The following is a 27,946-nucleotide window of genomic DNA, read 5'->3' on the forward strand; positions in this document are numbered from 1 at the left end:
ATTGCGACAAAACCTGAAAATGTATATAAAAATGGACGAAGTCTGCTTTGAAAAGTGAAAACAAGCTTCTACATCTCACGTGATTTGTTCGAGTAAAGGTTAGGCTTCGAGAGTGGAAGTCTAGAAAGTGATGGAAGTAGTATTTAGCCACTAGGAGGCGAAAAAAAGGCTTCTACTTCTTGATTTGTAACGTCAGTAAACATTTTTCGGGATTTAAACGCGAGAATCTCCAACGGATATTTTTTGCGAATGAAGACACGATGCATGAGGAGTTGGGAGTGAAACATGTGTGACAGTGAAGTGTGTATGTGTGTGTGACATCCCATAATCGTCCTCCACTGTCACTGTTAACACAGAGCATCACTAACAAACCTGCGACTTCACTTCCCTCCATACACTCGTCCCTTAAAACAACATGGAGATGGAACTGCTGTGCTAACGTAGGGTTTCTTTTTTTGTTTGTTTTTTTTGTTTTATTTTAACCGAGTTCAAAAACACCACTGAAACAATCACAATCATAATAATAATAATAAGAATAATTATATTAAAACAAGGGTCAGGGTCAAAAATATGGTACAGCTGATGTAAAGGGTGAGTTTTTTTTCCAGCTTAAACGACTACGACGTGCTCTTCATGAGAGGCGGAGACAAAACCGAAGAGAAGTGACGACAAGCAGAGCTGGAGAAGAAAAAAAAACACTTCAATACACGTTTCCCAGCGACGCGATGCCCGTCTGTGTCGTCACGGCGACCCGTAACTCCCGTAAAGTGAGCCAAAACAATTTAAATCATTTTTTGTAGTTCATGGCAAATTCATCATTCAAAAAGCCTTTATCTGAATTTTAAAGACACATTAATAATCACCAAATTAACTATGACGGTAAATCTTTAACCAATCAGTTGCCACAAAAAGAGGCGGTGCTCTTAACGCCCCGCCCACTCACCAAGCACCTTCATGAGGTTGCGTAAGGGCGCAGGAGAGGAATGCTAATGATTCATAGTCTAAAAAGAAAATCCCCAAACAAAGACCCCGCCCCATGGCAGCAACAGGCGCTGTGATTGGCCCCTGATAAACATTGCAAATTTGTCATTCCAAAATAACACATTATCAAGTTCTTTTTAATACGACAGATTAACTAGAACAACTTTTATCCAATCAGATGCCACAAAAAGAGGTGGTCTTCGTTGTGCCCCGCCCACTCCAACACCTACATGAGGTGATTGCTAACCAACCATACATTTTGACCAAAAATAGAGCTTTTCTATAGTCTTAAAACATAAAAAATGAGTTGAGAGTTTTGGCCCACTTGGGACTCCGTACACGAGTAGAGCTGGGAAAGATTTTACGATTCACGGGTGCGATAAAAACACGTCGGACTGCGTTACCGTGACTACCAAACCTACAGGAGTTCACTCTTTACGCTGCTGCCGTCACCGAAGCTAGCGGGGAGTCAAAGCAGCCATTCTAGTCAATACCAATAATAATAATAATAATATCAATAATAATACAAGCAGAGTCAAAATGTACATGTGAACGAGAGAAGTCAACACTTCGTGACGAGCAGGCGTTTGGGAGGACTGCCGAGAGGGAACTGTCCTTTCGTATAAAAAGCGAGGCTACCGTGTTTTTCCGCACAGCAGCAGAGAGGCTGCAGCGGTCTTCACAATCAGGAGTAAATATAGAATGTATAGAATATGAATATACACACACAGAAAACTGAGCGAGACAGTGAACTAGACCAAATTATCACAGCTGGCTCCGTCTTCCAAACCTTTTTATTTCACCCTGCTGATGGGTTTCCAAAAACAAAAACAACAAACTTAAAGTTCAGTGCAGTGCAGAGACGTACAAACACAAGTGCCTGTGAGGTGAACGCAGGAGAAAACTCATTAAACAGGCCTGTCGTTTTTACACAAAACCAACTTCCTAAAAGATTAACTCATATTTATCCACACAACAGGTCGACGACTATCCACAGTAAGTCCCAAAAGGTTGCTTTTATTTCATTTCGTTCCTTTTTTTAATTTTTTTTAATACATTTCAGTTTTTCTAAGTGTTTTTCGCAGCTGGGAGAGGAAAAATGTGTTTGTTTTTTTTGTTTTTTTTTTTAAATCGTACAGACATTTTTGCATTTTGGCGTCGTATACAGCCACGCACAGACACGCAAAACAAGCGCCCGCCTGCATCGCTGTACACGCGGAGAAACCAGGTCATAGATTCAGTCTAGTTCACTCGACCCTGCCTCCGTTTTCTCCCGCCCACAGAGAGAGGGGGTGGGGTCCGCTTGCGTCACTTCCTCGCTAGTGTTTTGCGCTTCCTGTCTGAACAGGCACAGTTCTTCTCTAAATGCTTTTGCAAGTTAAGCTGCGCAGTAGTTGTACATTAAATATTGAGTAGCTCAGAGGTTTTTCTACCTAGCAAGGTTCAGTGTTGTAGGGGTGATGGTGGATGGAGGTGGGAGGAGCAGTTAGACTGGCGGGGGCGGGGTTAACTGGAGAAAGGAGGGGGGTGCGGTTTTAGGTGGTGATGGAGATGAGGATGATGGTGGTGATGGTGATGTGAAGGTTTTTTTTTCTTATGGAGGGCGATCATTCAGTTTTGCTGCGCTTCACCGCTCCGGGAAGTTTCTCTTGCAACCTGGAGACGAAAGGAAAAAAAACACAGAAGAACATGAAGAACCACAGAGGAAGAAGAGCACCACCCTCATCATCGCCGCCCACTCGCTGATGACGACAGTCACTCACTTGGCCATCGTGGTGTTGACTTGAGTACGTGCCACGTCGATGTAATGATCGATCTGAGTCTGGAGGATAAAGAAAGAGATGAGCAACAATAGAAAAACATCAATTTAAATCACATTTAAAACTAAAATCACTCACTCATCAATAGGTTTAGTCTACACCCTTGTTTTCAGACTCTTGTAACGTACAAAATAATCACTTTAAACGAGTTTTCCAAATGAAAATGAGAATAATGATGTAAAAAGGACCATTCGCTCCGATTCCACGAATCATATCGCTGTCACAATTTGACATTTATTCTAAAAATCGTTGGGCCGTGAAGAACCAAAACACAAGCTAGGGTGAAACGCTGCGGCGCTGGCGGCCATTTAGTTTGATCTCACAGTTGCAGTGAGGTCATTCTCTCAGCAGCTGGAGGAGACGGAGAGACGCAGAAAGACTTCAGTGTGTGACCCACACTGAAGTCACTCTGTGAGCTCGCCATGTTCTCATACAACACTGGGGTTGTGTGGGGGGGGCGGGGTGAGTGGATGATGAGCGACACTCAGTTTGTGATATACTGATCAGGACCTGGGAGGGAGGGGCCAGTCTCACCTTGTTCTTCTCATAGACTGGTGGCACCGCGAAGAGCAGGATGTCAGCTGAAGAAAACACAGAGACATGTTAGACTCACGTCAAGTTTAAAATGACTAAAACTGGACATTTTCAATGCATGTTAACACAATAGTCCGACTAAAATAGTACTTTGGGTTTGGCCATGAAATAACGCGAATAAATCCCGAGCGTTCTTTGGAGAATTTATGCTTCGTTAGCTAAAAGAAGTAAATAAATGGCGACAGGAGCTCAACAAGCTACCAATTATCCATGAAATGCCCGATACAAACCAGCTGAAACAGGGGATATCGCCACCTAGTGTAGCGGAGTTGTACACACATTTATAATCTTAATGTTTTTATCATCAATCTTAGTGGATATATTAGTTCTTTATTTGTATTTGTATTGTCTGTACAGCAAATTTGGTCAACGGAGGTTGTTTTGAAACATGCTAAAGAAACTAACTTTTCATATTTTTTTGTGTGTGAAGATGAGAAAATCAGAAAATACACTCTTGTCTGTGTTGAACTCATCGTTTATGTGTTTGGTTGGGGTGAGCAGACCTTTGGACACCGCTCATTAGAGATGATCAATTAAAACACTACACATGACACAGCGTGTGTGTGTGTGTGTGTTTATCAGTTATTATGTATATGAGTGTTTTAGTGGCCGTAAGCTCCACTCTCTGCGCAGCACGAGGAATGTGGTATGTTCCGCCGTTGGTTCCCATGGTGCTCACCCAGGATGAGAATGGTGATTCCATTGAAAACAGCTCCTACGTAGGTCAACAGCCACATGACCACAGCCAGCTGAGGAGGGAACAGCAAACAATGAGAGGGAGGAGAAGAAGGAGAAGAAGAAGGAGAAGAAGACAAGGACAACACCCAACTTATATATGAAGTAACAGAAGCAGAGGACAGACCGACGCGGCCTTTTCATGGCGGACATTTTGACAGGTCACAGTAGAAAATACATGGGTGTAAATAACAGAATGAAAGATGGACCAGTTCAATTTAGCTCACTCAGTTTTAGGGTCTATTTCATTTTATTTGTGGTAACATTTTAATCTGTCAAACTGATTTATCTTGAGAGTCAGATGACCAGATTGAACGTTGAGTCAGTCCGATTTCTGAAATCGAGCTAGTCTTAGTCGGACTAAGATACCTGGATAATGAGATTCATAGTCCGATTACCCATGTAATGGGTATTAACTGTGCATGTAAATGTACTAAATGTTTCATGGCAGCTGCTTTTTAACCGTGTAATTTGACTCTAATTTATAATGCAGTTGTTTTGTTCTATTATAATCAGGACTACTGGGGTTTCTGCTAATGATGCAGCTCTGATAGCAACTCCCTCTTCTCTAAAACCGCAGTTAAAACGGAGGCGGGGGATGATGCTCCCAGGAGAGGAAGCCTGTCGAGGCAGAGTGAAAAATAGTTTTCCATTAGAATTTCAACTAAATGGTCATACTGGAGGCCCGAGGACGACCGTGGTCAGTGGGCGAAAAGCTGCAGATGCTCACCTTTAGGGAGTCCACGAGGTCCTCGACCAGAAAGAGGCGGCTCATCTGCTTTAGGGCTCGGTTGATGTAGGTCAGACTGGTGTCCACGTGCTTGCGGAAAGTCTCGGGGGGGATGCTGACATCCTTATCTATCAGCGTTCTGCAGAGAGGAGGAGGAGAGTTAGCACAAAATGAGGCTAAGTGTCCGTAGCAAAACTAAAAAAAACAAACACTGCAGGGAAACGTACATAAGCAGCGTGTGGTGACAAGGATTCATGGTCATTTTCTTAGCAGATCATACAATCGGAATTATCTACTTGCGTCACTTATCAAGAGACCACAGGCCTTTATTTTGAAAGACTCCCGTTGTCTCGATAGTGGTCAATAATTGATTGATTTTCCTGAGAAAATGTTTTTCATTTGCCGCTCAGCTCTACGAAACTCAAAATTCTGCAACAAAACACTGAATTAGAGGAAGCAACTGTGATTTAATGATTTAAAACTAAACTGTAGAGACTGAGAATATATTGTGAATATTTTGATGGACTGAATCTTATCATTTTATAATCAATTCATTGGTCTGTTAATGTCTTGAATTATCAATTGTTTGGACCATAAAATGTCAGAAAATTAAGACCATTTTTTTTCTCCCAAACCTAAAAATGTCACAACAGAAACCAGAAAATGTTCACAATTTCAAAAGCTGAAAAACCATAAAACTTAAATGTATCATTAATTATTTACTGCACAGAGAGCTAAAAAATGAGACAAACTGAAGGGTTATTTGTTTTAGTTGATGATAAAGTAAATATTCTGTGCAGGACACAACATCACGCATGCCTTCTTTATCGATCAGTTATCTTTGTGACGTGATCAGATTCTGTTGTTTGACAACGTAAGAAGAAAATGTAGCTTACATTTGAGAAACTTCATTTGCTCTGCGAGCGTTCTGTACCATTTTCAGATTTGTATTTGTTTCTTTTTCTTTTGGTTCAGAGGGTCACATGGCCTGTGTTATTGTTCATGGTCCTTCGTCCCTTTTTTAATGAATTTAATTAAAGTTCTGTGTTGCCATATCAACATTTCAAGTCCCCAAACAAGAACATCATTAGGTTTTTCTTCCCTGAGTCTTATAAAGCTAAATACTTGTGAGACACAGCGGCGGCAGAGGCTCTCTCTCGGGTCTTACTTGAAGGGGTGTCCATCGCTAGACTTCTGCACGGCCTGGACCACAGACTTGTAGATGCGGAAGGTGATGGTGACGCAGAGCAGGGCGAGCAGCAGGTAGGAGACCACGCTGATGACGCTGAAGGCTGCCAGCGACAGCAGCATCAGCATGGACAGACCGAACACCACGCCCGACTTCTTGGGGTCTCGCCAGTGGATCAGGTCCTTCACTGCAGAGGTAGAGAGGCGAAGAAGAAAAGGTCAGTCTTACTTCATCCAGACATAACGCGTTTCTTACGGGTACCATTTCACTTACAACACACATTTCATTCACGTATGTTTCAGGTTAAAATGACTATAGGTAGAGAACACGTCCTTAGACTGTTGTAGCTGCCAAATTCCACTGACAGTCACGTTGTTGGATGCCCTTCTCTCCTAAATTAGTTTCAACTGTGTACCTCATTTCAAAAAACTTAGATGGTAGTAACACGTGAGTGCATACTGCCTAAAACCAGCCTTTTCAAAAGCATAATGATTGCCACAGGTCACATCGGACTATACTTTTAACAATATTCAATCCAGCGATTTTAACTAGCATTGGCCCGATACCAATATTGAGTAAAATGCCTCATCCGTACAGCTTGCATCTGGAATGGGGCAGCCAAGTCATGACAATAGACCGTGTAAAAAAAGGACATAGTTTTCTGTTTTCCTTCCTGGAGCCAACCCGAAAGTAACAATATCGTAAATAGTCTGTGGTAAAATGAGCTTCTACTTCTTTATGAGGAGTTAATGGTCTAAATCACTCAGAAAAATCAATATTGTAACTTATATTCCAGATTTGGGGAACAAAGATGATAAAAATATGTCCAAATGACATTCCTAAAATAATAAATCTTTAGGTTTCAAAGCACAACTTCAGATTCTTATGGGGGTGACGTCAGGACTGTTGACCACTCCGTCCGGACGCAATCTGCCTTCACATGTAGCCTCTGAAGGAGGCGGGGCCTGAGCTGAGGCGCATCACTGAGCAGCAGAGGTCAGAGTGTGACGCCTCTGATGCATTAAAGGAATAAGTGACAAGAAAAGCACTTAACTGTAATGCAGTTTGTTAAGGAGATTTAAAAACATGGGGATAAACACGGATTTTAATGGAAAAATTGAACAGGAGCGCATTAAAGTAAAAATATTGACCTAAAAAAGTTGCCTCGGGAGTAAACAGAGCTGCTAGTCTGCAGCTCTGGCCTAGTAAAACATGAATATGCACCATAAATCTCCTCGGGTGTCAGTGGCTAAGAATAACAGCTAGAGAGAGATGTGTGTGTGTGTCGATGCCCGCTTCATGTTTGCATGCATGTCCTGTGAGGAGTTCTGCATGCAGAAGTAATAGCCTCTACACACCAGGCGGTTATGTAACGCTGGTGCTGGCAACTCCTTCCCCCCACGTGTTGAGGAAAATGGGGGTATTTAAAAAAAGGCCTTGTGTAAATTAAAAAAAAAAAAAGTGGTTGAGAAAACCACGTGGGCTGATGCCCCAGGGACGATTCAGGCCTCGGTGCTCGAGCTACACTTTAATGGGAACAGACGTTATATAGGACCCATATAATTGCAATTTTTCTTGACTTTGATAATGCAAAAAAAATAAAAAATAAAAAAGTATAGATTTATCCTGAATTTTATTTCCTTGAATAAACCAGTTTCACAAAAAACTTATGTGGGAACAGTAATACGACTTCAAAAGTCTGAAGTGCACAATGAGCTTACTGTGAAGGATGAAGTAAAAACTCGGGAAAGAAAGAACAGCTTTCTTTTTACAGGGTCATGGTCCCAGCAGTGGAAATTAAAATCACTTTTTTTTTTTGACACAAGTGCCCTGACTGCACATGTACTTTACTGGGGAAATGTAATACTTTAACATGTACTGTAATCTACGGTTTCTGCAAGTGAGCTGGGTTTTACAGTCTTTACATTGGCGCTACTTCATAGATACGGCCGTAAAAATTAACCACACAGAAGATACATAGAGAGGAATCATCCTAAGCTTCATAAATCTAGGTTTTACACTTCATTTGTAATGAATGAACTGGTGATGGCGTAGACACAGCGAGTCCCTATGGCTTTATTATTATTGTTATTATAATACTGTTGCTGCATATGCATGCAACCATGACAACTTTTATCTTAAGTGCATCTTCAATTATTCAAACTAACAATAAAGCTCTAACTCTCTCACACACACACAGAAGTACATAACAAAACAGCTCATCTCTTAAAGTACACTCCTATTCTTCACAGTTAGGTTTTTAAATTAATAATTCATTCCTATAGCACTCATTTACCGAAGTGCAATATTGTTGTATTTATATTGAGGTGTGTCTAACTTGCTTGCTTGTTTAATGGCAAATCGCTGTTGCTGTTGTGTTATAGAAGTAAATAAAAGAATAGAATAACTACATTACTGTGGGGATTTTGAAGCGCGATGCAGCAAGATCGTGTGTCATGCTTTGAAGCAGTGACTCGGCTATAAATGAGGTCTGACTCCAAGAGAGGGGGCGGAACAATTAATTATTGAAAAATTGCAATTTGAAACAGTGCCACTGGCAAATCGTAAAAGCTGCAACTACATTTTTCTGCTTCACAGATACTGATACGCAAATATTAAAAAAATGAAACATGTACATGGTGGAAACAGATGTTTAGAGTCAAGTATAATTCATGTTTTGATGGTGTTGTCTGGTACAGAGTTAACACTGAACTGAAAGTTGACTTTAAATCCAGTCACAAACAATGACAACGATGTAGGATTGTCTCTCATTACTGCAAATTAAGATTATATACATATATATATTTGATCTACATACAGTGGTTGTGTTTCCGGTGGTTCAGAAGGCCTACTTTGTCAGTTCAGTGCCACCTGCTTCCTGTTGTTGTGTGTGTGTAGCTTTAAGAGCAACATAACACAGTGAAAACAGGCCACTGCGCCACACTCCAGCTTCTGCTCCTCCCTGTGGGTGCCAGCAGCAAAGCATGCTGGGAGGACATGCACACGCCCCTGCCATGTGAGGTGAGGAAACCCTGCTGATTGTTGCCATCTGATTAAAACATTACATGTCGACACTGTTGACTTTTGTTTGCAGCTCGGCCACTGGCACCACACACCCACATCTCCTTCTTGGAGTTTGTGATTTGCTTACTCTCCTGCACCAAAGTCCAAAATTTTTAACTTGTAGAAACACAGGAGCTGGTGGTCTACTGCTGCATTGTTTGGTAAGTTTGTGACACTCAAATAAATCCAAATGAAATATTTCAAACTCCAAAGTAACAAAAAGAACACATTGCAGCTTCCTGAAAGAGGCAGCAGGGGAACAACAACTCCTGTGTGATGTGATGGAAAATCATTGATTTTCTCTGTGGACTTCTGGGATAGGAATAAAGTGGTTTAAAAAACAACATAAACTTCAATTAACAGCTGTAAAAATCCGTCTTACGGCGAGATAAAGTGGCAAACCTACAGAGAAGACTTCAGTTGGCAAAGGTTTTCTTAGGGTAAACCTTTTAAAGGTTCCGTCTGTAGGTTTATAGATTGAAATGTAGGAGGTTTATAGATTGAAAGGCTGCCATTTTGTGCTGCCATGTCTGTACAGCAGCTAGAATGGACAAACAAGCCAGCATTTCTTAAGGGGAAGCTTATTATGAAAACAAAGACTGGCTCGAGCCTCCATCCACACACAAACCCAACACAAAAACCAACTGACGAAGAGGAAATGGCAGAGAGTTGGGTAGAGGGAACCTATGGGATCCTCATCAGCTGACTGAGTGTCAACACGCTTGTTGAGAACAGAAAATTTTGTCTGGTGTGCAGAGGCCACCGTAGTTCACAGCATGCTTGAGAAAGGAGGGGGGCATTTTCTGCGTGTCTGACACCAAACTTTCCCTTCCAGCAACAAGCAAGGGTGCATTTTTTTTCTAAACTCTGCTGCATTTTTCCATTTAACCCCATCGCTACAAGCAAGAAATTACAGGCTCATGTGAGACATATTACTGCCAAGCACTGACAGGCTCAGTCTGATTCAAATATGCACATGTGCCTTAACCAATCTTTACACGGAGGATTAAACAATGTGAACACAAGTGGCCTGTCTGAATGAAACTAATCTTTGACAACAAGTCTGGCATTAGTCACGTACACAAAGAAACCTACAGACAACCATTAGATTATTACTAACAAGTACACTTCACCTCTGAAAGGTTGTAGTGGATTACTTTGGTGAAACATTGGTTAGGTGACACCGTTCATGTGCAACGCGACGAGAACAGCTCACCTTCGTGTGAGTGTACCCCGCCTAATAACCTAGTGAGGAGCAGCACTGCAGTGAAGTATTAAAATAGAACGAGCTCATGGCTGGAGGGGGAGGAATCTATAACACACGCTCCTCTAAAGAACACAACACAAAACAGGGCTCCCTCTTCAAGGCCAAAGGCATGAATATTCAGTTTTGGATCGTATATGTTTCGTTAACATGCTTAACTCGCGGATTGAGCAGTGTCATTTTATGACTTTGCTCAGCACTTTCCCTTACTTTCTGATTGCGACAGCACCAACACTCCCTTGTTTTGCCAACTGCAAGATTGAGAGCATTCAACACAGATCTACAATGAATGTCAGGATTAATGACTGCATGCCAACCTCTGGGCCTGTGAATGTACGGAATGTTTGCAGAAAAGGGAGGGTACTGCCGAAGTGGCATTTGTAACTCCTGAAATATGACACCTTTAGGGTGATTAGTGTACAAATTTTAAACTGACGCTTTAAGTCCTTCTCCAGTGCTTATCACAGAGTTTTGCTCTCCTTTAATTTCCTTGTGTGCAGAGTAAAATCTATTAAATGCACGTTACTTTTCTTCAGGGTTTTCAAACTCAACAAGGACTAAATAAAAAGTTTGAGCAGTAGTCAAATGGAAACAGATGGCGTTTGTTGTCAGGCAGCCGCCCAACCTGGTATTAACATGTGTCTGGATCTGATCAGACATGAACAGCTTTACTGTTTGCACCTGACGTTACGGTGTTGCCTCCATACAGTTATCACATGTAAATGGATCTCTTTTAGTGACTCTTTATGCAAATAAGCAGTAGGTAAAAAAAAATGGTTTTAACGGTCTGACACAGAGACACGATGAGTGAAACTGTAGTAGGTCAGAGGTCACCCAACACTGGAGTATGTGGACTAGGAAGTATCGGAGTTCACTTTTGTTAAAGAATGCAGCAACGCAAGTTCCATAGATTAAATATGAAAGTGGTCTGTTTGATCAGAAGTAGTTGGATCATCAGAGACAGGAGTTATTAGGTCTGAACAGAGTTATAGTGAAATAAATTTCACACGGAGGAAACAAGCCTTCATTGCTTCCATTTTTTGCAGTTATTTAACGTAGTAATGAAGCCTGTTGTCCTCTTTCCCACTGAAGACAAAGGCAGCATGTTTGTGTATTGGTGGATTTTCTTTTTGTCCAATGTGAAAGAAGCTAAATACATTCTGGTACGTTGACCTTGCACCAGTCGATTTCAAATAAAGACTGTACAAATATTGCCTACACATAATCTGGTTTAAAACAGCTTTCATGTTCATAACCAAAAGCTGGGCCTCTATGAAGAGAGAAGAAATGAACAAGTGAACTAACTTTTCCCATGAGAGCATGTACGACTACACCGAAGTAATTTGCTTAAATTGTCTTCAGATCATTTAAAAAGATAATTAACCCGGGAGTCAATTGAGATTAAAATCTTTTTTGAGAGAAGTGAACAAGATGGTAGATCATTTCAGGTCGACAAAAACCATACAATTTTACAATTATGTTTTACATAACATGGTTTTTGAGCCATGTCTTATCACCATGTCATGGTTTTCATTAAGTGGACTGTGGAAACTTGCACAAAAGCAGAAACCCAACACTGGGGATTGACTGTACCGCGTGACTTCCAAAGTACTTGCAAGCAAACACTTGGCCACCATGTATATCCCCCCCACCCACTGTCTGTGGATCACTGCCGAGCTGTGAAGGACAGAGGGCAGAAGAGGGTCATATGCTCAAAGTGAGTCAAAATCGCTAGACCATATGCAGCTTTGATGTCTCTAAAGCACTCTATACTGTCTTTGGCTGCTATAATTTCTGTAACAACTGCCCTGTGTGGACCTTTATGTTTCCCAATGAGCATCTATAACTTTTAAGTGAAAGATTTTTTTTTACTAAAAGGTCGCCCACTAACCAAGTTACTAAAATATCCTGCATAGTGCAAACAAGTAACTAAAATTGGTAAATATATACCGTGATATCCTTTTAATAGTCTCGTATGTTTAAAAACTATCCCTTTGGGATGAGCAGTCTCTAATATTGCTGGGTGCATCAGACATTCTGACACACAAACACCTGCTCCAGTTACCTAACTTTTGATATGGCATTTGATACTGCACATGTGCCATCATGCCGTCATTATTTGCACGACTAACTATGGGTTGTGTTAGTGCATGCCATATCATAACGAAACATGCTCATGATAAACTGAAGCTTCCAAAGAACCGAGATGTAAATGTTTTCCTCTGCAGGAAGTTGGAGATTTTGTCATTTTAGGGGAGCTGTGACACAAACTTTCCGTTTAAAAAAGTCTGTCCTGTTAAGGTGATTGCATGTGCAAAGAAGGCCCACTGCCCTAAAAGAAAGGATATTACCTGATAAGTGGGTTAGTATTGCTGTCAAGACATGCTCAGCAAGATGATAGGCTTCAGCTACCCATACATCAATGGCTTCCATCTCTTTGGAATACATGCTGTCGGATGCACGGTCACTTTGGGGACATGGAGGGGTAGAAACTGATGTGAAGGTAGACCGCTCTATTGATGTAGCACTGGGGTTAGCATCGTTCTGGTCAGGAATCTTAGATTGGAGAGATGGTACCTCGTCATCCTCTTGACTGCTGCCAAGCTCTTTGAGAGCACTGATAGTGAGTTGTTCTTGTTCAAAATCCATAAACATGGTTGGAGGGGACTGGTGAATTGGCTGACCAATTTCACAAAGCTTGGACTCCGAGAAAACACCTTGGTGCTGGCTGTCTGGTTCTTCATCCTGTCTAGATTTCAGGCACTCTCGCATGAATTCTACAAAGCTGTCTGCAGCCTCAATATCTGCCATTTCGGGGTTAGTGCTCTCTGGGTCCTTTGTTTTGTCAAGTGCAAGGACAGCTGCTTTTGTTTCCTCCTGGATCTTGGAATCAATTTTCTGTGCCCCATCTGCAATGTTGTCCGAAACGTCAGTGGTCATCCACATTTTGAAATCTTGTTCAATCATGCTGCTTAGTCCTTGACAATCATTTAGTGATGTGAATTTGTCCAGATTTTCACCATCTTGATTGTCCTCTGGAACATCATTTTTTAAAGAGCTTGAATTCAGTGTTTCACTTTGGATTTCAAAGGAATCAGAAACAAACTGCTCATCCAGCGGAGAAGATGCATCATAATCATAATCAAATGACTGTCTGTCATATATATCATCTTGAATAAAGCTGGTTTTGGAAAGAGAAACTGACTCCACATAAGTCTCTTTCACAGCTATGTCACTACTCCAATCCATTTTGGACTCGGTGCAAGGAACTGGTTTGTTGGGCACACTGTCAGTCCTGTAAGAGGTTACCAGCATACATTGTGCTTCATCTGACCATTCGTCATCATCGTCTGGGAAGTCCACTTCTTCATTTGGGAGTTTGATAGTCGAAGGTTCATCATTAACATTGTTGGAAGTCATTTCTGACTTCTTGGATTGATCGTGAGAAATTTCAAATGCTGATTCCTTTGGAACAGTTGGCTGTGGTGAGGCCTCAAGCTCAGGCATAGATTCCTCGTGGTACATTTCTGGAGGAGATTTGACTATGTTGCGCTTGGGAGAGTATTCAACATCAGAGTCTACAGGTGAGGATGGGGGAGAGTAGCCTTCCATGAATTCAGTTTCTAAGGGACGTGTCTTGGGTTGTTCATGTCCACCATCCTCTGGTTCTGGGGTTTTGGTTGCCTCTCTGGCAGAGTCTGTCACAACTTCATAATCCTCATCTATCTCTGCTTCAAGCTCCATTTCCTCTTCACTGTAATTTGGCTCATCTGTCTCAATAACATTGATGGTTGGAACTTGCATTAGCTTCCTCTCCGACTTTGGTGGAGGTACCACCTTTTCTTCATTGGGGAAATCAGGAGCTGCAACAGCAGGGGCAGGGGTAGGATCATTTGAAAATGCTATATCAGAAGACGAAAGGGGTTCTGATGCCGGAGCAATGACACCATCTTCAATTACAGTGTCTTCTGACTCTCCTGAGCTGTCTGCTTCACTTGCCTCTGGTGGCTCTATATCACCAGTCCAAATAGTCGTCTTGTCATCTGATATTTTCTCTTTAACACTCATGTCACTTTTCGGGGAGACAGGAAGTGGGGACGACCCAGAGTTTGCAGGAGGTGCAGTTGAAGTTGAAACTTCTGAATCAACATTTGTTCGAGCCTGGACACCTGTTTTTTCTTGCTGATCCCACACATACGCTGTTGGCAAAAAATCAAGGTCAAACTCAGACTCCTCCTCAAAACTTGGCTGTTTCTGTCCATCACTCAAGCCATCCTTCACTTCCAAAGATTTGATAGGAGAATCCATGAAGGCATCAGGGACACCAGCAAAGGCAGCAGGAGCAGCAGGTATTACCACATGAATCACCTTTTCCTCCTTTGTTGTAACACTTTCTGTAACCAGAGTGCCTTTCATTAAATCTACGGCATCAAAGTCTGGCATGGGCGGTAAATGAGCCTTCATCCACTCCTCTGTCTCTTCAAATTCATTCACTTGTCTTAAATCTCCAAGTACTTCAAAGGGGGATTCAGGTGACTCCTGATCAGCAGTGCCTTCTTTTTTTGAGATACCTGACAAAGTCTTTTCAATGGGAGATTTTGGAGTCTCAGTGGTATATTTGTGAGCCTCAGTCTGTGACTTTTGTGTCTCAGTCGGTGACATTTGGAACTCAATGAGTGATTTGGGGGTCTCAATGGGTGATCTTGAGGTCTCAATGGGAGTTTTTTTGGTCTCAATGGGGGATTTGTCATAATGGCGATCTCTGAAGTGAGAGTAACCTCCATCGCTTCTAAATTCAGGTTCCTTCTTTTTGGCTGCAAGAGCTTCCAGTGCTTTTATTCGCTCTGAAACAGGAGAGGTCTTTATCGGTGAATCAGGCTGTCCATCTGGTGACCCTGCTTCACTCCCGTAATGAGCAGGTGTGAATGTGCCAGGTTGAGAGGGAAAGCGAAGGGATGTTGCAACACCTTCACAGGGCTTTTCGGAGCCCAGGACGACTCTTTTGTCTGCATCACCATGCATGAAGAATGACAGCGAAGAGGAAAAAGGAGGGGAGGTCATACAACTCACAGACACTAAACTCCCATGCACTTCTATCAATCAGTGAGAGCTTACATGTCGCAGCCCAAGCAGTCATGCATCATGAATATGTAATGCAGATTTATGTAATAAATTGGAGCATCACTTTTTGCATGCTAACTACTCAACAAAGTTACCATCAAAAATAGTAGGTGAGCCAACTTAAATAATCGCAATGATCAAATGAAGCAGCAAAAAATAAAATCCCACCAACTTTAATTCTTGAAAATCACCATGTGTGGTATGGTGACTACATATAAGTTGCAGTCAGTATAGCAGTTGTAAATAACTTGCTATACACTTGCAGGCTGAGAAGCAGTTTCTTTTTGATTGTGATTATTCCATTAACATACTTTAACAAGTACATCTGAAAAGGTTTTTATTTGGCAACTATTCTGTTCCAGAAAATCTTACAAATACACTTTTTGATACTTTTGCTAAATAAAAGGCATACATGTTAATGTTAAGGCTGACAAATGCAAACCTGGACATTCATGGATATTTCTCAGAAGTATCGCATGACCACTGGCTAAAAAATGCCTGTAAAGTTGAGTTTGAGCTTCACGTACATCCAGGAATCACACCCTCCATTGCCATGAAAGGACAGGTTGGGCAAACCTTCACCAACAAGCAGCAGTATGACTATCCATCACCAGCTTTCTAAAACCACAGACAGAGCATGAGTTCTCAGGAGAAAAGAAACGCAAACCTGGACAAAATACCATATCTATCATACATTAGTTTAAATGAAAATGGTTCAACCCAGTAATTGGATATCCAGTAAACGTGTCCACACCTGCCAATCATGTCTGTGCTGAGACAATGCGATTTTATTCCACTACTTGCAGATTGGCTTAAAAAGGCCCTGTGAGGCAAAATGACAACATGTACTATACAAATAAAGTAACTGTGACAAACAAGTCACAATAAATTAATTTACAATTGTTTTCTATGTCAAACATAAAAGGGAAAATTATGAATAATAATAATAAAAAGATTTCCACCACCACATTCATTATTGTGGTCACTTACTAGCTCAATAATTAGTGTTGGTTTACTGCCCATTATACAGTCAGCAAGATTACGTAATGATCCGACAGCAAAATGGGAAAGAATATATGCCAAGGGTTAGAGAGTTAGATAATATTGCTGCCATTGTGCACTTTAACAGGTCATATAAACACCTGCTAAGGGTAATATTTTCAGTCACTATGGTGTCAGAATGCCCCTGGCAGAATGTGACCTCTGGCTGTCCAGAAATCCAAAGATCTGCTCAACAACTGTTCCAATAATCACATGATCCCTTTCATTACACATCAAACAACAAGCACCTCCATCTACCAAATGACAGTGAATTACCTGACTATAGTACAGATAATTTGGGATATAGATATTCCTACATCAAGTGAATCCCACAATATTAGCTGAATTTTCAGCAGGATCCCATGACCCCAGCCCCTCCCCGCCCCCCCTGCCCATGTATAAACACAGACCTTTCTGCTAGAGCCCAACTTAACCCAACGGCCTCCTACCCTGTGCCACAATACAATGCCTTGTTCAAACCAGGCCACATGAATGGATTTTCCATCTCAACAGAGTTGCAGTCTTTTGGCTCTGCACTTGTAAACAAATTCCAAAATGACTAGTGCTTTGAGAATACATGTAGGGATGATATGCAGAGCCAAGTGACCAGACACTACTTTCAACAGAACTACAATATAGACAACACCTTCGCTTAGAGATGGGCCATTAGCCAGTTGGTCCTTAAGGTCTTTATGGCTTTTATGCAATCTGCTTTCTGCAGTCACTGGAATGTGGCTTAGGTATCAAAACCTTTACTTAAATTAGCAGAAACCTTCTTTACACTAAGCCTGGGTGTTCATTCTTCACCGGGGGATCAGCAGTCACACTATAGTCATACTACATGACTTTCACAACTCCTAGGGATACACCCCACACTACACAATGTACCCTCTTAGCAATGGTTAGTCTTTTAACAGTCGTAGAGCTCACACTATGCTATTAACTCGGGACAGGACACACACTACTTGATGTTGTATTTCCCCCTTTGCTTCTTCTGCTTCTTGTCTGATGAACCAGTGTATTTCTGTTTGGGTTACACCAACTGTCACCAGGTCTGGTCTATGATTAGCTGGGGCAGCTTGAGTTGTAGCAGATTCGATCAAATTTGAAACATCCTTGAATTAGATTGGATCTTGAGACACATCAAAACTGTGTCTGTGAATCTCAGAGGTTTGCACCTTTGAATATTTCACATTTAGTGAGTGAAAATCACATTCTGATCGGGGGTAATTGGCTGCAAGTTGCAAAACTCATCGGCAACAGGATTATCCCATAGTGTGAGAGCTAGGCTTCAGCTACTAGACTGTCATTGTCAATCTTTTTTCACCATAATGGACTCTGCAGTTATGGTGACCACTAATGAGACTGTAAGTTGTAAGTGAAAGCTAAAAAAAAAAAGTAAATTGTGAGTTGAGCTTAATTTGCCAGAAATCCCTATCATGATACAACCAGTTTGGTTTGGCAACAATGCATTCTACAGGAAGTTTGATTAATCCTTGGAACAATTGGTGCCCATGAAATCAATTAAGACTGTAATCTTCAGAGAATAAGTATTGATAAAACACATGCACCCAGTCAGACATTTTTGCTGAAAAGCAGATGAGTCGGTAGCAGTTCAAAAATACTGGGTCCTGTTTCAATTGTCATTTAGCATTGATAGACTGTATGCTTGTGTCCTAGGTGAGGAATGCTAATGTGAGTTGCTCATGTTGTCGTCTACCCTAGCCTAATTTAACTTTTGAACAAGCTCTACTTTCATTGACTGGCATTTGTTCATACTTCTTCAGACTACTAAGAGACTCCCATGGATAAAAAACACAACTCAAAAAGAAAAAAGAGGCAAAACTTATCAAAGAAAACCTAATTTTTTAATGCTTAAAGCAAAGATGTAAAACATGCACGAAGCCTAACAAGCTATAAGCAGATAGTGGGGCGGAGGGCGAGTGGAGCAGCCACAGGAAATGGCAGGCTCATGCCACTGGGCAGTGGATGGTATCTCCAGTGCCACTCATCCTCTGGGACCTGGTTGCTACTGGGGCTGTGGGAGGGGGAGGCCGGGATACTAGGGCAGCAGGAAGGAAGGCAGGACCATCCCCACGAGACAACCTGTTCCATTTTTAGGTCCCTACTCTTGTGTGCACAGTGTGAACCTGAACGTCTCAGCTATCTTAAAATAAGGTGGCAATCTTGGGATTATCTTGAACGTACAGCGAGGGCTGCTGACCTAAATAATGCTTGTTAGCAGGCGGTGAAGGCTGAAAGGGATCCGACTGCTAACAGCTGCAGATGCTACATTTTAAAGGTCTAATTCCTGGCGTCTGTAAAGATTCTGCAAGAAAACACTGCTGTAACTTTTAATCAGAGTCCTATGGCTTTCAATTTGCACTTGTAAATAGATGTGTAAGCTCTGCTCTCTAAGTTTCTGGTGCAGCTCAGACGATGACTGTGCAGATGTTACTGCAAAGATGGCCATTTGTGGCAGGAGAAAGGTTTCAGCTCAAGTTGCAGCAGTGGTGGGGGGTTGTGAAGAAAATGACCAGTGCCACATGTCACTGAATATGCTGCCTGGCTAACTTACAATCCGACGTCCAAGGGTCAGCATTGTTGGACACAAATGGGAGGAACATGACAAGGTATTTTGAGAAAAGGGGCAGGTAAAGCACGGTTGAGCTAGGGAGGGAACTGGAATTAGGGGTATAAATCGTTATATTGCGGATTTCTTTGCAGGTGGCTATTTTCTCGACTGTTACAAGCAGGAGAGGGGCACTAGAGAGAGGGATGAAGTAGCAGCAAGCCAGCATGAGAGTACAGGACGGGGAGGGGAACAGGCGAGCAGCGTAAGAGAACCATACACTTGCCTTGAGGAGACTGAATGAGAGATACAGGCGAAGAGGAAAGAAAGGAATCTGAAAAAATAAAAAGGACAGAAGAATGATCATCCAAGAAGAAGAAAAATAAATATCTCTCCACTGAACCCATTCAAATAAAAAGGCATTCAAATCAGATGTCAACTTATCCAGCCTTAACAGCTCTATTTCATACTGCAGACCAAAATAACACTCAACAGAAATGCCCCAGGCATTTGCTGTCATTGGTCATGTCAGTAAAGTTAATGCAACTTAAATGCATGCACTTATATTTGCTATGTAGATAATTTACATTTCCTCTTCAGCACTTATGGTTTATATAAAAGAGACTAGCAAAGTGCAGTCATTTCACATACACTGTGTGGCCAGAAGTATGTGAATAGTCTTGTCCTACATACCTGTCAACATACTTTTGGTCTGCTACCTTTTTTCATGGATTGGGCGAGGCATCCGAGATCCATTTGATGGAAATTTGTGAGCACAGAATATTTCCTTACATAGCACAGTGCTCAACCTCAATCATCAATGAATCAAACTCTTATCATGTAACAGCGCTGCAGCGCTGATAATTGCTGCCCTTAAATTTACATCCTTTTTTTCCCCCATTTTATGTTTGGAGACATTTCGTCTTCATCCTGTAAACAGCATACATCAGCAAAAAGAGAAGGTCGCTGGGAGTTCCTCCTCCTTCTTCGGATGAACTGGGAATGGTAGGAGAGAAACATCTCCACACTTGCAAATTTCAGTTTTCGGCTCTGCTCTGGGAGGTTTTGGGTCCCTGAACTGGAGCATATTGGTAATTAAGAGGATAGTGAAGTCCATTTTCCAGGCTGGATCCTAAAACGGGTGGTCACCCAAGGCTTATGCTGCAACGCAATGGAAAGTAATATCAACTACATGGGCCAATCACATGCTCCTGCTGAACGTCTTAGATTCTTTCACTCGACACAGTGAGCAAAATGTGCAATAGCTTCAGGTTTACGGGGGGGGGGCATCTTAGTTCAGTTTACCTTAACAGGAGTTGGTACAGGCTCAGCAGGTTGGGGTTGCTTTGCCCTTGCAGCGCAACATTCTTTTTCTCAGATTCACAGAGCCGACACTCACTCACTCAACATGCCACACCTTCACTTTTTAACCAGACTGCAAGCTCTAAATTAACTCTTAACTCGTTTCCAGGGGCAAAATTGGAAAGGACAAAATACCCTACATTAACATATGAAATCCACTTAATCAAACCCTTCCAACCCGACATTACAAAGAGATGTCACAGCAGATGAAGATAAATGTGTTCACAATAGTCGCAATAAAATGTTTTAAAAGGTATGTTACGTAACAAAAAATATTTGCTGTGGAAGCCAAAACAAATGAACCAATGATCTTAAGGACTACATTTTACACGTTAGAGAGAAGAAAAAAAAAAAAAAGTTTGATTAAATACAAACTAGACGAAATTACTATTAATGCTCAGTGTTACTATGGAGTTGAACCAATAGAACAAAAGTGTTAATTTGGTTTTGCTGGGTTCAAACCATCTTGTCAACACACAGAGCGAAACCTCAGTGCCTCAATTTTGAGCTATAAATTCCTTCTACTTATGGTTTCTACAGATGGCGATAAACAGCGTCTTGGCTTTTCAGCTGCTATATATGAAATGGACATCGCCAGCTTGTCTCCAACTCTGTCTGCTCTTTGATGCCAGCCGTCTAGTTCTTAGACTATTAAAAGCTCAGACAAGAGGAACTGCAATTGTTAGTAGAGAGAAAATAAGTTAACCTTTATTACATTGTTTTATTTTGGTCCATTTCTACATTATAACTCCTAAATATAACTAGCAGTTGCTTTCCTGATGATTTGAAGGATGATATTGCTTCAATTATGATAGTATCACTAAACAAATCAATATTTTTTTATTCTGCTATTCAATTATAACATAAATATGCATAACTTACACTATATACTCTACCTTTAAAATACCATATGCATTATACAGTAGGTTCTCTTTTCAACTCATGGCCTGAAACAGATTATGTTATGATGACTCACTTTAGCAACAGTCTGCTGGATAAAAGTAACCTTTAATTGTTAGGTCATCTTTATATAAAGCACTTTGACTTATTTTTCGGTTCAATTGCATAACCATAACATGAACATACCTGGAGTAAAAACAGACCAACCAAGAGCTGGGCAGCCACAACGTGCAAGTGCTGTGTAAAGATTCTAAAGATTAGTTGCATTGTTGGCATCAGTACTGGTGCGATCACTGTCACTAAGAGCAGAGTATGACCGTACGTCTGTGTGTGTGTGTGTGTGCTGCTGCACGTTTTCTCTAGTGTGTGAGAGTTGCCCCGACCCTCGCACACAGAGGGTGCGTGTGTTTGGGATTCGAGGACTGGAGTAACTTTTAACATTTTAATTGGAACAGAGCTGACAAGACAAAAACGTGCAAATCATCTTGTGCGGCAACACATCTGCATGATTAGCATAGTTTTGTTTGTGTATGGTTTAGGGGAGCCACTGTTGTGGCGCAGTTCTTGTGTCAAGATTTAGGGGGATTGTGAGATGTATTAAGCTCTGCAACAATAACTCACTACAGTCTTTATTAATCAAGTGCTGAGACCCATGTAATATTTGCACAACTTAAATAGACTTATTTATTTCCACATAGTGGTTATAAAAACTAAAAAAAATACAGTGTAGGGAACTGGTAAACAGAGGCCACAACAGTCAGCTACTGTATGTCTCCATTTTGTTTATATAGTGTCCTCATTTATTCGACTGGATTCAGGATAGTCACAATTGGCTCTGGCCTGGCTGTCACTCAGGGATATTTGAATAAGTCGAGTCTTTTGAGCTCAGCACGGGGCAAACGGCCAGGTCTCGTTCACACTGAAAAGCAGCCGTCCCTGTACCAGCTTTTTGAACGTGCCTGTGAACGCAGCTTACATGCAGTCACAGTCTACATTCCCATATATCAGTACCTTTGTGCTAAATCCACCAGTGGCAGAAAGGAGTGAGAAATGGCCCTTGACACCGTGAAAAGCCACGTCTCTAAATGTTGATGTCCGTCCTGAAAAACCTGGACCTTCTTTCTTTGTCCAGTTTTCCCCTGCAAGAACAAAGACCTGCGCTGCCGCTGTTTAAAACTGAAAAGAATTCTGCGTTCACTTTTACTCTGACAGCTTCTATTATAGCCTGTGACACTTCAAAAGAGTTTGGCAGCAGCTCATTTTACACTTGGTTTGTATTTTGTTTTATTTTAAATTCAGATCAAATTGATTATTTGCATGGTAGTACACCTAAAAATAATACTCTTGAATGTAAAGTGTTTACATATACTCATGCAAACACCTTTGCTGGGCAACAAATAAAATGTGTTTATTGGTTTATGAATAGAAATTCACAAAGATTAGAGACAATAAAAGTCAGTCAAATCTGCAGATAGAAATAGTGTTGTTACCAAGGATGCGAGGATAAAATTCAAAATAATTGCTCATTTAATAGCAAACTATTTTGATCAACAATTAATTTGTTTTCAGACTCTTAAATGTGAAAATGTCTAGGGTTTTTTTGCTCCTCTGTCACAAAAAAAACTACAAAACTTTATATATCTTTGGTTTGAGGACAAAACAACATATATGAAGAAGTCATTATTTCGAGGTTATAGTCAATTCTGATTAACTTGATTTTCACCATCATATGAACTGAACAATTCAATCAGGAAAATAATTAAAGACTACATATATATAATTAAAATTGATTACATTCTTAGAGAATGATACCTAAACATGGAAAAAAATATGTCAGAAGTGAAGAAAAATAGCCACAATGAGGCAGTGAATTGGGATTTGATTGGTCATTGTTGAATCTAGCAGTGAAAAGAAAGGGGATTTTTAATGTTGCATCAAAAAAGATCCATGAATGAGTGGAAATATAAAAGCAGAAGTTTCAAAGCCAAGATTTTACAAGTGCACAAAGACAGTCTTAGTACAAGATATTTGTGTAGCAGCAATCAAGGAAAATATATCAACACGGTAGTGCAACTGACATTATGTTCATATTTGATTAATCGATGAGTTGTTAGGTGCACAAAATGTCAGAAAATGTCGACTGCTGTTTCCAATTGAGAATGAAATTATTTCATTCTCAATTGTCTAGTTTTGTCCACAATCCAAAAATATTACTTTTCAATGATTTCTCTAACATATGAGAAAGCAAAGAAACTTTAACTTTAATTTAAGAAGCTGAAACATCAGAGAGTGTGTTGAATGTGATAATGTACATGAAAAAAAACATATCAATTGATTACTAAAATTGTGACTAATTGATTAATTGTTGCAGCCCTGTAACGTGACATTAATAAACAATGTTCTTAAAATTAAACCTAAATATAAAAATTGATATTTCTAAACTCCGGGACCATGGCCTTCTTAAACTTGTGCCTGAGTGGAGGAGACGGTACAGCAGGGTGGGTCGACTGCTGTGCCCATCATCTCTGCCCTGATGCCCCAGCTCTCCTGCGCTGCCCATCCCTGAGGGCTTATCTGATTGCCAGTGACCTCTATGATATGGTCTGCTCCAGCAGCTAGCAGAGGGGGGGGGATTGACTTGGCAAGACAAGTAGAGAGAGGAGGAAGAGGCTGAAAGAACTCCATGTTCTTTGAAGCTCTGACGGGATATTTCACTTTCAAGTGCTTTCAAGTGATCGGTGAATCAGAGACGCCGATGTAAGTCAACCGACGGGAACGATGCGTGAAAGGACAGGAAAATCCTACCCTGTCTGGCCTGTGTGGAGGGGCCTATTTTTACCAACCAGATTTAAGAACAAAATGTGTTCTCGAGTATACGCTTTGTGATGCTACCAACTACAACAACTGGCGTTTGGTTAGAGCTGCTCTTTAACTCTTCAGGTGCCAACGGTAAATCTAGGAGAAACTTATCCTACATCACATTAACCAATCAGCAGGCAGAACTACACAAAGCGTTGGTCTTCTCTGCTTGTGAATTAGGCTGTATTCTGATGAATAAATGCCCCGCCCCCTCACCAAAAGTTAATTTTGGTTTAGCCAATTTCTCCGCTGAAGACTCTTGTGTTAATGGATCAAATGTGAGGTTTTAATGTCTGGAGTACAAACAAAATCAACTGTCTGTATCCATGTATGAGGAAAACCTCAAAACAGAGACTGTCGTTATCGTAACCATGTATTAGTACATTATGTTTAAAGTGTTTCACTGAAGAACAGCAGCAGAAACGCTTGACACCGTTTCCAATAGTGAGCTCCAACAGAACATGCAGAGATTGATTCAAATGCTAATTTCCCCTGAAAATCGGATGCAACGTAGTTTGAGAAATTAGGTCCCCGTGTTGAAGTGTGCCACTTCCTCTGTGACTAGTGTCACTCATCAGTGTGGCAAAGAAATGGGACTCATCTGCAGAAACAGGCAGCAGAGGCAGAGGTCGTTCACCGTGACATCCACAGACTGAAAGACAAACCTTGTATAGATGGCTGTAACTTCTAACACGGATGAGACTGTATTAATTAGTTTATTCTGATTTATCTGAAGTGTTTGCTCAGTAACATGAGTCTCAGTCTCTGTAGTCTTTAGGAGAATCTTTTCCATGAAATGCGTCAATGTTGCGACATAGGGAGAGGGACACTAATGGCAGCTATGGACAGCAGGAGTGGTCACTGATTCCTTTAACGGTCATATTGATTAAAAATGACTAATACATGGATATTATAAGTACACGTGCGATCCTAATTTATGTGAAATGTATATTTTCACAATGGCCCAGACATTGAGGTGTTTGCCTACATGGTCTTGGTTGTCATTTACATACATTTTATTTATTATCATTTGTAGCAGTACCTACATCTTATTTGTCCTTCCTTTATTATAAAATACATTTCATTCCGCATATGCTTCACATAATCATCACAAGTGTCAGGTGATGATTTATATCCATGCATTCCCACTCTAATTTTTTCTCCCATCGCCTCGATAACAACGACTTTGAAACCAAAATGGTAACTCCCTGGAGTGTTATGTGCCACACCCCGGCCCTGCCGTACCCAGCTGACACCCACAAACACATGTGCCATAATTCTTTCAAGCTTTTAATCCTTTTCATTAACCGAACATTGCTTCTCAGGATTGTCAAACGTAGCGTAGTGGCTGATTGATTCATGCCAGCTCCAGTCAGACAACTTCAGCGTACATACATATAAATGTATGTAAATGAAAATTTCCTGTCACCATTTTCTGGATCAAAATAATTGCAATTCTCTAAAATGAAGATGATTGTGAAAAATATGCTTCAATACAATTTTTTTAATGAATTCTTAAGCGTAAACAGGTGGAGCCTTTTGTCTGTAACCTACCTTTATTTGGTTTGAATAAATAAGATTTCACAGAATGAGGACAAACACTGATGAAATTGTGCACATTTCACAGACTAATGTTACAAAAACACATTACTTATGTCAACAACAAAAATGTTGTAATGTTACAAATATAAGTTACTATGGATACATGTTTTTGAGAACATTTTGTGAAAGTGAAAAACAGTAATCTCTTACAAGACCAATTACATCATGAGATCCTTGAATGACTGGGGAATGCAGCATTTCCACATGCAATAATAATTATTTTAACCTTTCACTGATATCGCAACAATGGAAAATCCCCACAGTTGACTTTTTATCAGGATGTGTGTTAAAATCATGTATTGCCCCATCCCTAACACACACTCGCTGATGACACAGCTGCCACTCCCTGCCACAACCTGACAATGTGGCCCTGGTAAACAATACTGTGCCTTTGTTTTGATTTGGCTCATCGAGCCTGACTTGAAAAACTGCAAATACTGCACAGCAGTGAACATGATAGACAGTGACATGAAGTTATTATTTGAGATAAGGGTGACAGCAGAGAGCGAGAGAGGGAAAGAGAGAGAAGCTCATGGGGCCTGATGCTTTGTTCTGCGTATGACTACTGTTGTGCTGATGACACAAAAAAGAGCAATGCACCTTTAAGAGGTCCTCCCTTCACTCCCTGGCAGTTGCCCAGTAACAATGCATCTGCAGTGCAGAGATAATGCTCCGTCACACCAAACCTCACTGACAAAACTGCTATGTAATGTCTCTGCACTTAACAAAAACAGACACATCTCATAGATCGCGGGAGCACACAGCAATTTAAACAGTCGTTGGGATGCATACAGACATTCGGCTACCATTACACGCCAAAAAAGATAACGTATGTTATCGTTTTTTAAATTATGTTTCAGAATATACCCATTATCATCAATAACAGACAATACCATCTACATTAATATATATATATATATATATATATATATATATATATATATATAATATGTGTGTTTAAGTACGCATTCGGGTGAGCGGATGTATTACTCAGTCACCTCATGCTTTACAACAAGGGCTACAGACTGAGCGTAACAAGGCGACATGGTTAAAATTGACAGATTCGTGAATGATGTTTTGTTTGGCGCTACTGTCACTCAAAGACAGCCGCGTGCCGTGTGGGCAGGCCCGAGACAAACATGGTCCATCTGTCTGGATATGTTAACTAGTACCACAGGTGTTTCCTATATGAGCTGAAATAATACATACACAGGCCGAAAACACACATACAGAAAATGGGAATAGTTAACCTTAATTGGCAGGTCCATGCTTCTATGGACTAGCCAATTTTGCAAATATTAACATGCGTTTTAATAACAACGAAACATGTTTGTTTTAAGGGAAACTATGGACAGAACGTTAAAATTAGCATTGTCGCTAACTTGACGTGGTGCCATTTCTTACCGTTAAGCTTTGATTCTTTGGCAGCAGAGTTTTGCCCATCGGCTAACCCTTGCGACGACGTTATCTGCGATGACTGAGTCATTGGATCCATTTTTTTACTGTCGTTTGGAGACAAGTGCGCACAGGCGGCGAAAATGACTGTCGTCTCCGCTGTCACTTGACGGTGTCAACGTCGTCTGACTTTCCTCGAAAAATACCCCAAAGAGCGGGACTCGGCTCTGCACCTTAACGCAACGTCCGAGCACTGAGGGAGAAACGGCGGAGGTGAGAGGAAACAAGGCGGACTGTGGAGGAGGGGGCACCAAACATGGCGGAGTGAGAGGCGTTCAATGACTCCGCAAATACTCCAACATCTTAGCTTTACGCGACTTGACATGACTTTGTTCAAGTTTTATGACGTACAAGCTCCTTCGAATTATATATATATAAGACTTGTTTCTTCCTGTTCATTTGAATTATAAAAGACATTTAAGTAACTATTATTACCAATCAGGTAGAATCTAATTGTATTAGATGGAATTTGCAATTTGTTGAACGGGGTGAATAGGGGAAATATCCGACGGTACTTGAATGCGGCAAAAAAGAATATTCTTGAACAGTCACCATGTTATATTGTGTAAAAATGACGTTTCATTTGTTTATCTTTGGCAAAGGAGTAAATGTGTTAAAGCTTAATTGATTTTTCTATGGTAAACAGAACCTCCTTGTA

The 27,946-nt window shown here is 40.9% G+C and overlaps 1 protein-coding gene across 3 annotated transcripts; it reads right to left on the minus strand.

Annotated features, from left to right (window-relative positions):
• Positions 1–607: 607 nt before the first annotated feature.
• Positions 608–27,547, minus strand: rtn3 (reticulon 3). Of its 3 annotated transcripts, XM_044022797.1 has the most exons (10): positions 27,238–27,547; positions 19,397–19,444; positions 15,116–15,382; positions 12,728–14,989; positions 6,029–6,236; positions 4,861–4,999; positions 4,075–4,144; positions 3,336–3,382; positions 2,745–2,803; positions 608–2,637 (listed from the first exon to the last, which is right to left on the minus strand). In XM_044022797.1, the coding sequence occupies exons 1-10, from the start codon at positions 27,326–27,328 to the stop codon at positions 2,589–2,591; spliced, it is 3,240 nt and encodes a 1,079-aa protein (XP_043878732.1). In that variant the 5' UTR covers positions 27,329–27,547; the 3' UTR covers positions 608–2,588. The 3 variants fall into 3 exon arrangements, with proteins under 3 accessions (XP_043878732.1, XP_043878730.1, XP_043878731.1); XM_044022795.1 differs by lacking the exons at positions 12,728–14,989; positions 15,116–15,382 and having other exon boundaries at positions 27,238–27,529; XM_044022796.1 differs by lacking the exons at positions 12,728–14,989; positions 15,116–15,382; positions 19,397–19,444.
• Between the last annotated feature and the right edge of the window lie 399 nt (positions 27,548–27,946).

The sequence above is a fragment of the Solea senegalensis genome, linkage group LG3, assembly GCF_019176455.1.
Source record: "Solea senegalensis isolate Sse05_10M linkage group LG3, IFAPA_SoseM_1, whole genome shotgun sequence".
NCBI lineage: Eukaryota > Metazoa > Chordata > Actinopteri > Pleuronectiformes > Soleidae > Solea > Solea senegalensis.

What these genes read in the sequence shown, in the direction of transcription:
- rtn3 (XM_044022797.1), bottom strand. Translation starts at nt 27,328, where the DNA reads ATGGATCCAATGACTCAGTCATCGCAGATAACGTCGTCGCAAGGGTTA. An exon ending in CAAAGAATCAAAGCTTAACG is followed by an intron (nt 19,445 to 27,237) that starts GTAAGAAATGGC and finishes TTATTTTTTCAG; the next exon opens with ATTCCTTTCTTTCCTCTTCG. An exon ending in GTCAACACCACGATGGCCAA is followed by an intron (nt 2,638 to 2,744) that starts GTGAGTGACTGT and finishes TTTCGTCTCCAG; the next exon opens with GTTGCAAGAGAAACTTCCCG.